The 13,724-nt window shown below is 40.7% G+C and overlaps 1 protein-coding gene across 7 annotated transcripts in view; it reads left to right on the forward strand.

Moving 5' to 3' along the window:
* SEMA6A (semaphorin 6A) overlaps positions 1–13,724 on the forward strand; it is a 118,821-nt gene that overhangs the window by 73,257 nt on the left and 31,840 nt on the right. For 3 of the 7 annotated variants that reach the window (XM_027881535.1, XM_027881553.1, XM_027881563.1), the window contains 7 exons: positions 2,834–2,989; positions 4,401–4,577; positions 5,299–5,439; positions 5,533–5,613; positions 7,513–7,571; positions 9,346–9,366; positions 9,499–9,549. In XM_027881535.1, coding sequence (XP_027737336.1) covers positions 2,834–2,989; positions 4,401–4,577; positions 5,299–5,439; positions 5,533–5,613; positions 7,513–7,571; positions 9,346–9,366; positions 9,499–9,549 — 686 coding nt within the window. Of the gene's footprint in view, positions 1–2,833; positions 2,990–4,400; positions 4,578–5,298; positions 5,440–5,532; positions 5,614–7,512; positions 7,572–9,345; positions 9,367–9,498; positions 9,550–10,097; positions 10,363–10,752; positions 10,815–13,724 lie in introns of those variants that run through there. The other 4 variants (XM_027881544.1, XM_027881559.1, XM_027881578.1 and 1 more) reach the window with 3 other exon arrangements.

Consider the following 13,724-nt stretch of genomic DNA (forward strand, 5'->3'; position numbering starts at 1 on the left):
TCCAGGTATCTCTTCTATTACACTGTCTTCATACTTCCTGAAAGTACCCATTTCATACAAAATGCTGTTGACAGACACTTGTTAACTCATTTACACCAGTCGTATTTTGCTGTGAGGTATTGATACGTGTGTAGGTAAATCAAATTCATTTATGATAGTTAAGCTCCATCACTTAAATGCATGTTTTACACTATTTGTATAACTTAAATAACTTAAAAAGAAAAATACATCTGGAGTACTCTGTGCAGTATTTAGTACCACAATATAAAAAGGATCTAAACCTATTAGAGACGTCCAAAGGAGGGCAATGAGGATGGTGAAGGGTCTTGAGGGGAAGCCATACAGGGAGTGACTGAGGTCACTTGGTTTGTTCAGCCTGGAAAAGAGGAGACTGAGGGGAGACCTCATTGCAGTCCACAACTTCCTCACACAAGAGGAAGAGGAGGAGCAGGCAGTGATCTCTTTTCTGTGGTGACCAGTGACAGAACCCAAGGGAATGGCCTGAAATTGTGTCAGGGGAGGCTTAGGTTGGATATCTGGAAAAGGTTCTTCACCCAGAGGGTGGTTGAGCACTGGAACAAGCTTCCCAGGGAAGTGGTCACAGGACCAAGCCTGAGAGAGTTCAAGAAGTGTTTGAACAACACTCTCAGGCACATGGTGTGATTTTTGGGGTGTTTCAGTGCAGGGCCAAGAACTGGACTTCAGTGATTGTTGTGGATCACTTCCAGCTCAGGATGCTCTGTGATTCTATGATTTTACAAAGCTTTATGATGGCAACTGAGTCTCTACCTAATCCAAATTTGGTCCATCATGTTTTAGAATTGCCAAGTGTAGCATTCCTGTGCTGTATTTATTCTGAAGTTGTCTCTCAAGAGCTTGTAGGTGACTGGAAAATCTGACAAATTCTATTTGTTTTCAGTCTGAGCCTTAGTAAGGCACCTTCTAGCACTGTTGCTGGATTTTTTTCTGCATTCTTCAGTGTTTCAACAAGTTGTTGACATGATAGGCTGCCATAGGACTGCAAAGCTGCCCAACAGCTCCGAGGTCATTTTTTTGGAATTTACTCAGATAGTGAATATTGTCAGGGAAGAGGGAAAGGAGAAGGACAAATCTTTTTCAGTAGGAAGGAAGTTAAGTTGCATTATGAGTTTGAGATGAGCCAATAGCAGGCTAACAGTTTTGATGAAGATGGGATAATACTTCTCTTTTTAAGCCTGCAGAAGATTATGTGAAGTGAATTTTGAACACTGTTTCATGTAATATTTGGCCCTCAATCTGCTTAATAGAAATAATCATTACTTCTAACTCACGCTGAAGTACATGAGAGGCACCTTTGAAAAAAGGCCATTTTTAATATCTCAAAATGGGGCAGAAACATTTCTGCCACTACTGATCCCAACATTTCTCAGAAACCTACTGGAGCCTTTCAGGGGCCTTGCTTCCCTGTTTGGCCAAACAGCAGGGTTTACTTGGCTTTATGTTTCCTGGATTAAACCAGTTTTGAGATTAAAACAGGATTAATCCAATCATGCAATTAGGATTTAGGAGTAAATAGGCCTTCAGCTTAGATATACAGAAAGCCTAGGCACCACGGTGCCAGAAGGCATAGGCTGCTCACTTTAGTTCTCTAGGAATGTTGCCTCATGAGTCAGAACCCTTGCAAGAACCTAGGAAACTAGTGATGCCCTTGGTTTTTTCTTCTCTGTCTCTATTGCTAGTTCTACCTGCAGTTACAAGACAACCAAAGTATTTTGGGTATGAAGAGGCAAGAGCACACAGTGTCTGCATGTAGTTTTCATTCCTCAGCTCAGACTTGTTGGGACCAGACTTTTTCCCTCCAGTCCTATGCTACCTTCCTACACAAGATTTATATTTATCTGAATCTGAACAACACATATGATAGGACCAGTGCTGTATTTTGTTCAGGTTGGCATTACTCCATTGATGTCAGTGACTATCCACATAAGAGTAGATAAAAGTTGGATGCTGCTGTGCGTTTATGAATGATTGGTTCATCTTTCCATCTCACAGTGACTCAAAGGTTTAAAGACTCATAGTACTCTAGAAAATGACATCGAATGCACCTTTTGTTAGAGAAAATTGCCTACAAAATACAAACAACAGGCAAAGTATTTTTTTGCTTCCATTGTAGAGATGGCTTGTCCAGGAACGAAAGTTAAGCTGCCTCTAAGGATCAGGGTAGATTTTAGAAATAAGGTGTGCAGTTTTGCATTTAAAATGCAAAGAATGATAGATAACATTTCAGTGAAAGTCCTCAAAGTGCTATCATTCTTAAATCATCTCATCCAAACTGAGTGAAAGGTAAAACCAGTGTTTACATGGATGCTATCTGTGCTGTCCTCTCCAGTACTCTGCTTTCTACCAGACAGAACTGAAAGTGGCGTTCTTTCACACCTTGTTAAAAAAATCAACTTCCTTCTGTATTATAGGGACTGCTTTTATTCCAGGAAAGAGCAGTCAACTAGGCAAGTTACAGATAGGAAAGTACATGTGCCAGTGGGTAAAATTACGCCAAGTGCATGCATGCAGTGATTAGGTTCCATGTGAGTGGAAAAACTACAATCTCCTTGTATAACACTCCTGATGAAGAAATGCCTTTGTGCTTTTAGGTGACATGTGAAGTTCTGTTGAATGGAGGACAGAGCAAGATTTTAGGCTTCCTTTGAGGGGCTGAATAAGTCCGCTAGACTTCTCAGTCCTCCTTTTAAACTCTTGTAAGGCACATCAGATTTCAATCAGGGCCTCGTAACAAAAGGAGGTTTGCTCTTGACATCAAATAAGTTTTCTTGTTTTACTCTCTTGTTTTATATAGGCCTGGTTGCTGTGCTGGCTCTACATCATTAGAAAAATATGTAACATCTAATGAGTTCCCAGATGATACTCTGAACTTCATCAAGACACATCCACTGATGGATGAGGCTGTACCTTCCATTGTTAATCGACCCTGGTTCCTGAGAACAATGGTCAGGTGTGTACCACTAAGTGAACTCTTGTCCTCATTGTAGCTGTCAGGTTGTGCTAATAGCCTTGCTCCAAGTGCTCTGTAAATGTCCTTGGTGTGCTGGGCATGAATCCAGCAAGGAGTGGTGGCAGAGCTGAGCAGATGCTGCAGAACTCCCTGAGCAGCTTTCAAGATAGGAAGAACCCTCAGTCTTTTGCAACACTGTGCTGAAAACGGATCTTGGAGGAAATGCTGTGCAGGGAAGGTTGACCCGCCTGCCGGGTTATGTGTCAGTGTTTGAGAACGGCTCTGTAGAAAAATTTGGGCAAGGATCAGCAGAGAACTCAGGAATATGTATACAGGATACAAATATGTCTGCCAGGATGTGTTCACAGGATATGTAGATGTCTGAGAGGTTATGTACTGGTACGCTTTAATGTTTGCAAAAGTATATAGGCATAAGTAATCACAAAGCCTGTATCCTTTCTATGGAAACAACAGCAAAAAAATAACAGATTTGAACAAAGGCTCATACGTCAGCAAGTGGTAAATACACCATCACTTTCCTATCAAAATACATTCTCACTCTATTGTGATCACTACACTACTTATCTACCTTCCAGCTGCGAGCAGAATAATGTGACTAACTTTTGCCATATTTTGCTCTCTTCCTCTGAACAAGGGTGGAGTTTTGTGCTGGGCAGTGTTTAGTTCTGAAGAATCTGACTTAGTTTTAGTAATGTGTCTTCTGTCAGGTTTTTATGTCAGGTTTTATGCCTACAACCAAAGATGAGAGCAGCAAACTCTGCAGAGTGCTTCACCTTTGTAGCCAGTAACAGCCAACTGCTACCAAATTACCAGTAAATTTATTTTCAATAAATTGAGTCATCCCAAGATTTGATATCACCCCAGTACTGAATTTGCTTGGTGGGGGTTTTACTTTTAGTGAGGTAAAATGGTGTCTAGCATTGTAATATTGTACTGGCACAGCTTTTCCTGGGGGGGAAAAAAAAAAAAAAAAAAAAAAAGGGGTGAATCTAGTTCAGTTATCATTATTGCTTCTTTTAATGTGACAGAGTGTGAAATTCTGAAAAAGTTCACTGTGCTGACTCTCTTTCCCTGCCTGAAGAAATCACCAGGCTTTTCCTTTTGATTAGAATGGTAGTGCCTAAATGCCCTCAGACTCTTAACATCACTTCAGCTTTCTGCAGATGATTCTGCTTCCTATTGGTCATATGGACATGCAAACACATGAAAATTCCCCAACATCTGGGGATCCTAACTACAGTACAGTCTGTGTTGACTTATAGGCAGGTAGGAAAAGTGCTTAAATATGTTATATAGTTGCTAGAAGGCTGCAATTATCTGAAGTGGGAAAAGTGATTAAAAAATTATAATCTAACCTCGAGTGATGCAAAATACCGTATTTTTATTTTAGATACCGACTGACCAAAATTGCTGTGGACTCCGCTGCTGGGCCTTATCAGAACTACACTGTGGTTTTCCTGGGGTCAGAGAAGGGAATCATCTTGAAGTTCTTGGCACGGACAGGAAACACTGGTTTCCTAAATGACAGCCTCTTCCTGGAGGAGATCAATGTTTACAATCCTGAAAAGTGTGTATCTGATTCTTTGTAGTCATGTACGGGTGACTTTGAACTTCTGATTTCCCAGAGAGTACTCTGTCCCACAGAAAGAGAAGTGGTTAGAGAAGCCAAGTATTTTCAGTAATTTTAAACTGTTTGGCGAAGGGATGTCTGCTTATCAGTTTCTACATTGCAATAAGATTTTTTTATTTAGTATGTGTAGAAAATAGCCCATCCTCTGCAGCAGCTGATGGATAATTAAAAGTGAAGTTCTGCAAAGGAAGATTAATTTTCTAATCCCATAAAAAACCCTGATTCCTCTCCAAATAACTCAACAACCAGGAAGCTGCTCTCAAAGGGAAGTTTTCCACATTTCAGTCTTCCTCAAATATGCCTAAGGGGGCTTTGAAGTGGGCCATAATCATGCAGAAATTTCAGCTGCTTTGAGTACTGGAGAAGAATAAACACAAAAAATGAAGGGCCCTCAGAAACTTGTCTGGTGTGCTGTCTCTTTCTAATTCTTATTCCCCTGTCCCATGCATTTTTAATACTTGCTTATGTGTCTGTCAGTGTTTTTAGTGGCTTTTGTAAGGTTTTTTCCTTGACTTGTTCAATTCTGCCTTTCTTAGGGTTTTTTGGGGGGGAGTTTTTTGTGTTGTTTTTTTTTTTTCAGCTTGAGGAATCACTAGGGTTTCCTCTGGTTTCCCAGGAGAACCCATCTTTAACCTTATCTCACTTTTTTCCTAATCAGGTGCAGCTACGATGGTATGGAGGACAAGCGGATAATGGGCATGCAGCTTGACAAGCCCAGCAGTGCCCTGTACATCGCCTTTTCCACCTGTGTCATCAAGGTTCCCTTGGGACGTTGTGAGCGTCATGGCAAATGCAAAAAGTAGGTGTTTTCTGGTGGTGTCAGAAGCCTGAGCAGTAGGTGTAGAGAGTCAGAAGTGCTCACGAATGCCACCTTGTGCTCTTCTTTCTCAAGGGCCTGCATAGCGTCCAGAGACCCATACTGTGGATGGGTGAAGGAGAGCGGGGTGTGCACGCAGCTGGTCCTTGGCTCCAAGTGAGTAAGGGCTCTGGCTGGATGGGATGCAAAGCTCTGGCAGTGGCGCCAGGCAGTCTTGGGCACAGCTATTTGAAACATGGGGCTCTTAGGGAAGGAAAAATGTGGGAAGTGTTTGTTTCTACCTTATTTGCATTCACTTCTGAAATGTCTCACAAATTTTTTTGATGTGAAGTGTCAGCTGATTGGTAACTGCTGAAAGAGAAGGAAGAAGAAAATGAAAGAGCTGTACTAAGGTCCGTGTGTTACTGAAAGGAGCGAACTGGATGGATATGTCTGGACCAGCCTACACTGGAGCCATCACAGCTGATTAAAGAGGCAATAGAATCCAAATTAAATTACTGAAGCAATTTGTCCACTGAAAACAAAACCAGTCTTTCTAATTTACTGTGCATTACTATGAGGAATCACAGAGCACATTAAGGGCTTAAAGCAGATTTAGAGAAGTGCTGGGTCTCCCCTTGCTTAACAGTAAAATTTCATTATTTTATAATAATAAAAGTCTGTAAAGGCTACAGGGAGCAGATCCACTTCAGAGCTCACATTTCTTGGCCACTTCTGACACACCTCATGCTTGCCCACTCTGAGGTATACAGGTATACTTCCTCAAGGTAGAAGTGGAAGTGTAGCACAGACACTGCAAGCGTAGGCTTGACAGCACCACAGCTGGCCCCACTCAACCTTGCTTCTGTACAGGTCTTTGGTGTGTAATGGACAAGCTACAATCCCTGTGCTTCTGTCTTGTTCTTAACCTGCTATTTCAATTCAAATTATTTTGTCCACTGGGGAAGGTATAGCTGTATGTGTCTGCTTATGCTTTACTCCAAGAGTGTGGGCTGCTCCTGACTGGATATTTGGTAGAATAATGTTAAAACACACCTGTGCCCGTATCAGTTTTTTTCAGCATTCCAGAAGTGTTTGAGTCCTTTTAAATTTCCAAGCTCTATGGCACTTCTGTACCTTACGGAATGCAGCTCCCTCATTCATCAGTAGATCGATCGAGACACAGGCAGTGCAGCTTGCAGTGGTGATGTCCAGAAGTGAGCAAGGCAGCCCATGCTCTGTCCAGTGCTTAGAGAGGGATCCAGAACAGCCGTGGAGATGTCTGGTGAACTTCTAAGCTAGCCACCAGGAGGCAGAGATGTGAGCTGCCTTCCTGGAGCAGGTGATAGTTGACCAGGAATTGAGAATGAGTTTGCTGCAAGGGTCATTATACCTCCAGGGCAGGATCCTAGCTAATGTAGACAAGGGCTTGTGTTGGAAGTTTTCCAAGGTTCTTGTCATTCACCTTTGACCACACAGGAAGTTGGAAGAACAGCTTCAATAGTTATCCAAAATCACAGGCAGAGGTTAGGGGTGTAAACAGAGCATGTCAGAAAATCCTGTGAGTGTTTTTCAATAGAGCACCTTGAGTTGAAGGGAATATATTCTGTGGGCTGGACCTTATGCTTTGCAGCCTCATCCAGCATAGTACCTAAGTGATTGGAATGCAGTTTGTCTTCCCCCAGCATAGTACCTGCCCAGTGGGTTAGCTTCCTTCTCACATCAAAGAATCAGTGCACCTAGTCTACTATGTGAACAAGTTAGGGTTGGGTTATAGTTTCTCCCAATAATATCATATATTTAACAGTTTAAAACCCACAAATCTCTTTTCCTCCCTTGGTAGCGAGGCATGAAGTGGATTTTTTAGAAGTAATAATATGAAGACAAAGCATCATCAGAAGCCAAGAAATCATTAAGCATTGATGAATAACTCATATGTCTGTGTTAACGTTTTCCAATTTGTGTGGAATTTCCAAAAAAATAGCCAGTTTCAGTTGCACATTTGATAATTTTTTTTTTCTGGTTATGCCTGTGACTGTTGTTATTCATACTGTTTTGTTTTTTTGTATCATTCAGACTGGCATTTGAACAGGACATAGAACATGGCAATACAGATGGCCTGGGTGACTGCCAAAGTAAGCAAAGCTTTTACCCTCTCTTTACCATGTGTCACAGTATCCTTCTGAATGCCTCAGAAGGATGCCTCGAATGCCATTACCTGTCAGGCATTCTTTTGTAGCAGTGTAAGCCCCAACAGGAACAGCAACCACAGCTAATGATGCAGGCTCAGAAGAGGAACTGTTGTTTAAATGCATTTGAGGAAAATAGCCCAGTTTGTGTGATTTATACAAACATCAGACTTCAAAGCAGTTACACAGTGAGAAAAGCTCAGCTCTAGAGGATATTGATTACAGCAACGACATAATGAATTGGGTGTTCATTGTCTTTATTAGCCATGGTGGTTGGATTGTTTATGTACAGAAGTAGCTTGGTTTCTTGGTGTAGTCTGTGGCATGGAATACATTCCCATGCAGCACAGGGAGATGGTGAAATATATCTTCAGTTTTGGATCTGGATCAAGAAGTGACAACTGCTTAGTTTGTGAAGCTTAGAGGATTTTACACACAGTCTGGGACAACTTAGTGGTATTAAGGGTTATGTACCACTGACTCTGCCTAAGAAATTTTAATAGTACACCTTGGGTACTGACAGCATGAGTTGAAAGCTTAAAGTCTTTAAACATTTATGGTTTTGCACTGAAATGTGTAAAAGTGCATAGCTTGCACTGCATGCAGAGGAACATTGCATGCTGATTTCTGAGCCTTCAGGAATACCAACATCTGTGTTCAGGAGAACTCTTGTTCCAAATGTTCTCTCCAAAGTTGGTTTGATTCTGAGCCCCAAAAACCTCACGAAATCAAGACACATTCTTTTCAGTGCAATTTGCACTGATGCCTGTAGATGCAATAAAACTGATGAAGCTGAGGAATTTATGTACAGTGAGAGAGTCATTACTTCTGGAATACAGAGCAAAATAACAGAGGGCTAGAGTGTGCCATGGGATACAGCATGGGCCAGCTGCTTTGTAGAAAGCCGGAGCTTTCTCATGCTTGTGCATCCTTATTCAAGAGCCATTAATTACTGTGATCACTGTGCTTGAAGGAGTGCAACGATTTCAGCCTCTGCCCTAAGATAGGGTTGTGTAGGCTGTCTCAAAAAATTTTTGAAGGAGGTGTATACATACTCTGCCCTCTGTTCCCTGTAAAATGGGTTAGAACCAAAATCAGGTCAGTTCCCAGCTGGTGCATCTTTGCCCTTTTCAGCCAGTTCTGCTCTCCTTGGGCAAATAGGTTAGGCAGGACTGGAGTGTACCTGATATCTGTTACATACAGAAGAAGGGGTAGGAAATTATTCAGGAACACCACATTGTGCTCATGGAGAGAGATCTGCTTCTGTGCAGAAAGCAACAAAGCCCATGCCCTGCTTAAATCCCTCTTTAGCCCTGAATGATGCATTGAACCTTGACACTGCACAGGGGTGGATTTCATTCCCTGCTAAGCCAGCTGATCTTATTACTTCATGTGGTCATGGGTCATCTGAGTTTTGTCCTTATTGCTGGCTGCATCCCTTGCAATGCCTTGCATTAGATTAGGACTTCTAAAGAAAGCCATGGCAGGGAGGACACTGGCCTTTCCACTTGCTACCCCTTGTACAGTGCTGGTCGTGAACACTTTCAAAGCCCGACATTGTTTTTGGGTATGTCTGAATATTAGTGTTGCCTGGGTCCTTACTGTACTAACCACATACTTACAAATGTCAGCTGAAACATAAATGGTTGCTAGCAGCAAACTATTTAAAAGAAAAAACAAGTGAAAAATAATGTTTTTTCCCCTGTTATTTGTCTTTCAGATTCCTTCGTAGCCCTGAATGGTAAGGAAGTTCTTAGTTTCACTATTTACTGACAGCAAATACCTTTTGGAGGAATCACTTTTTACTAAACTTTTAAATATTTTCATACTTTTGTTGTATTAAATGTTTCTTCCCAATTTATTTTGTTCATAGACATTTCAACTGCTTCACCTGATCATGAAATGTCTTACGACACAGTGTATGGTCAGTTTATGAGTGTTTTTAAAAATTCTCCCCAAATCCTCATGTTAGTTAGTAGTTCCTGTACTGAAATAGTTGTTACCCTTCTTTACTTGTTTTGTCTTGGTTCTGAGGGCCCGATTCACTAATCATAATTAGGATTAAGCCATACCTCTTGATTTTCAATCCCTCGTTTCTTGTCCTCCTGCAAAACTGTCTCCACTGAATTAAAGTCAGATAAGGCCTATTTTAATGGCATGCCAGCAGACATCATTAAGAGTATGCTTCATCTGAACTCTCAAAGGAACCCCTGGGTACAGTGATGCATCTTACCCGTTCACTAGGAAAAACAATATAGCAGCTCACATCCAACTCATGAGCCGTCCAGGCTGGTGTCATTGCTGCTACAGCGGCCAGTCAGAGATACCTTAGGGAAAGGAAGGGAACTACCCTTGGGTAGAAAGTTCTCTCATAAGGAAAATTAGCCATGTGCGTTGAGACTGGATTATGCCTCAACTCCTGAAGGTTCTTGTCACTTTAGGGTGAGTCATTTATGTTGTCCATTCTTGCAGTATCTTATTGCCTGAATGGGGCCCAGTCTGTAAAAAAGAATAAAAGAAATTCACATAGCAAATTAAATTACCTGAGCTGAGGAGGATCATTTCTGCAAGTATACAGCACCAGTTTCCCATGAGGCAGTTGTTAATCTGTGCTCACAGTGCTTTCCATCATTTTGTTCTGCATATAAGTGGATTATGCAGGAGTGAAGAATAAATGTCTTTATGAGGAATCATTGACGAATAAATAATCACTTTAAATTCAAACCTAAACATACATTGCAATAGTTTTTCTTTATGGACATCCTGAACAAAGATAAGGATTCACAAGCTGAGGATATGTGGTATTGCTCCCAGTGAAGTCAGTGACAAATTTCCATATGGGGTAGAAGCTTCCTTGTAGTGTTGCTTTCAGGCTGTACAAGTCTAGCAGTTCAGCAAGGCTAGGTCAAATTCACCTTATATTTGGCTGAACATAGCAAGAGATAGGTTAATGTGAAGTTGTGATGAACTTTTAATTGATCCTTTCATCTCATGCCTACAGAATATGAAGGTGTAAAACAGAAGCAATGACAGCTCAGTACAGCAGAATATAAATAACTGGAGACACAGTAGTGCTGTTCAACATTTGTAAAACTAAAATCAAATTCCCCTTGTTGTTTATTACCAGGAAATGAAAAATGTGCAGGTGAAACTTGTTTGAAAATATGATAATGAAAACCAGTGAAGGGAATGTACAAAATCAAAGGCAAGTTAAGACTTCATAATATATGGGAGACTCACAGTTTCATCTGCATATACCGTTCGTACTTTCCTTCGTTATAAAATTGCTGTATTTCCAATGCACAGAGCAGCAATTAAAGAAAAGTAATCACAAAATCCATGCTACTGAATGTAAAGATAAGAAAGTGGTTTTGGACATAGTGCTGATGTGCCAGAAATGTTCTAGACTTGCTGTTTCTAAGTGAATTCATAGGCTACAAAGTTATAGCTGTGAGACTGTGGTTCTGGATCCTGCCAACTACAGTTTGAGTAGGAACTTTGGTAAAAACTCATATGACTTACAAAGCAGAAGAGTGTTTCAAGTGAGCAGCAGAGTGAAAAAAGCTGGAATCCAAGAGAGTATGGTTAAAAAAAGGGAGTCCATTTTACTGTCAATGCCAAAGACAGACCCCATAAATGAACCCAGCTTTTAAAGTAGAACCCTACAGACAGGTGCACTGGAGAAATGCTGACCCAGCATTAACGTAGATTCACATTCATGCCCTGTCTTTCCCAGGTTATTTCATTTACCCTTCTCAGGTACACCCTGATAACAAGGCCGCTAGGCAAGTCAGTTCCTCCTTTTATGGCTTTCGTTAAAGTATCTGTTCTGATATTATTGCAGTCAGCCTTTCTTTTCAACTATCATGGCGAAATATGAAAGAAAATGCCCTAGTCACCTCTATTGATCTTCCACATCAGAAGTGCAAAAATCCTAGGGTGAGGTAGCAAACCAGTCTTATTAAATATGTTCATCTTTGCTAACTGTAGTGACTGATCTGAGTAATTTTTTTTTCTTGAGAAAACAAAAAATTTACTAATGGTCTATTTTAATGTTATTGAGTGAAGTCTAATGCATAAGTAAATGGCATGTACGTAATAGATAAGCCTCAGAACACTGGGATAAACCAGAATACCATCCAAGTGAATGCTCAGGGATTTTTTAGATTCAGTGGGCCAAATATATCCAAAAGGATTTTAAACTCAAGACAAAAGAAGTCTTAAGGCCTGATTCTCTTGATTTACTCCGCTATAATTCACTCTCCTTCAAAAGACTTACTGCCAATCTGTAGCAGTGTGAATGAAAGCAGAACCAAGCCCTTAATCTTTGTATTCTTGGCATCAGACTCCTCATAAGTTTGGCTGGTGGGCTTCTTTCTAAGGCAGTCTTACATGATGAATTTACTACAAGTAAAATGCAAAGTCCACCCAAGTGACTCCTCAAGTGACACCCAGGGAGAGGATAGCAGACTAAAGGACTGGCTGCAGAAGGTCAGAGAGAAATTATGCAAGAGCCACGTATTTAAACAAAGGGATTAGGCTAGATTCCTCTGCAAAATTCTAAGCAGCTTCAATTACCTTTGGAAACATCAATTCTTAGTGAATTGGGCCCTTATTTAACCCCCTAGCCATAGTCCCTTCTCCCTCTGTAGTATTGATTTAGCTTTTCCCTCTAATTGTCTAATTAGGTTGCTATAGCTGTTAATAGGATAGCGTGCAGACATCTTAACCTCTGAGATCCTAATGACTTGTGCATATTAGAGCAACTATCAAATACATATTGAATCTCTGTCTTTGTTTTAAACCTGAAAAAATCTGCTTACGTTTTACAAGTGCACTTCAGAACAGGCTCTACTTACAGAAGTGCAACCTTTCTGAATCATTATCCGTGCTTGTAGACACTAAGTGCTTTTACTCTGCCTCTATTACTTGATTACAGCACTCCAAATGAAAAGTTTTTGCAAATAATGGAAGCACCTAAACTAGATTTTTTAAAAGTGTGTCTATTTGATTTTTACATGCTTGCTTTAAACAAAGACATTTGAAAAGCACTACGTGTGCAGTTATTCAGTTATTCGGATGCTTTGCTTTAAAACAAAGGCAGAATTGGTTTTTCAGATGTTTTTGTATTAACCATTATTAACATAGAGGTGCTGGCCACATCTCAGAAGTGCAAAGGCCTCTTTAAATTTCAGCAAAGACTATTTGCACAGTCAGAGTGGTAAAACTGGTGTAATGGGAAAAAAAAGCCCACTATGCGCTGCAAACTATACGACACATTGTAAAGGTTTAATAATGGCTGTGTGTGAGAAGGCCAGGACTGGGTTGCCTGCTACTTCAGTCTTTTCTGTTTATGAGAGAAACTTAAGTAGCTCACACATTTGTGGTGCCACTCTGCTCAGAACTTAAATTCACCCAGTAGGACTGGCTATTCAGACACTTACAGGGCACTGTGATACTGCTTAGGGGAGCAGTATCACTGCCCAGTAAGTGGTTGCAGAATACTGCTCTGACACAACTGGAATACGCTAAGGTTTAATCTGCTCCTGCCCTGCTTCCTCAAAATCAAATGGAAGAAAGTTTATCTGTATTAGCTGTGGAAGCTTGCTTTTCAGTGTGTGCTTGACTAACACATTAGTAACAGAGAGAATAGACTGATTTCTTTCATTTGTATAAACCCCCTCTCTACCTAGTGACCATCTGGTACACATTAATATATTCTCAAAGCCTTGGCTTTCCATTACAAGGAAGTTCTCTGTGTATTGGCAGCATATGGTTCAGGAAATATATTTTTTTCCCAGAAAACGTGTCCCTTAGGCACATACTTCCTCTGGATTACTGTATTGTGACATGTTTTTCTTTAACTCTACTTATAGCTTTTCCTTAGAATTCCTCCTTTAAATACACTTAAAAGTGCAAGTGTCTGGACAGAGATATGGGTGTATAAATGCATATCAAACACAAGCAAAACCATGATTGCTACTTGGCAAGATTTTCTTCTCTTTTACCTCCTTATCAAGCAATGACTAATTGCTTTCTTATGTTGAGTGCAGCACTATTTGTAGGCTGACCAAATACTGTACACATTATTGTGGTTGC

The sequence above is a fragment of the Empidonax traillii genome, unplaced genomic scaffold (genome assembly GCF_003031625.1).
Source record: "Empidonax traillii isolate 1590-97213 ecotype Southwest subspecies unplaced genomic scaffold, ASM303162v1 scaffold7:size3022706, whole genome shotgun sequence".
Taxonomy (NCBI): Eukaryota; Metazoa; Chordata; class Aves; order Passeriformes; family Tyrannidae; genus Empidonax; species Empidonax traillii.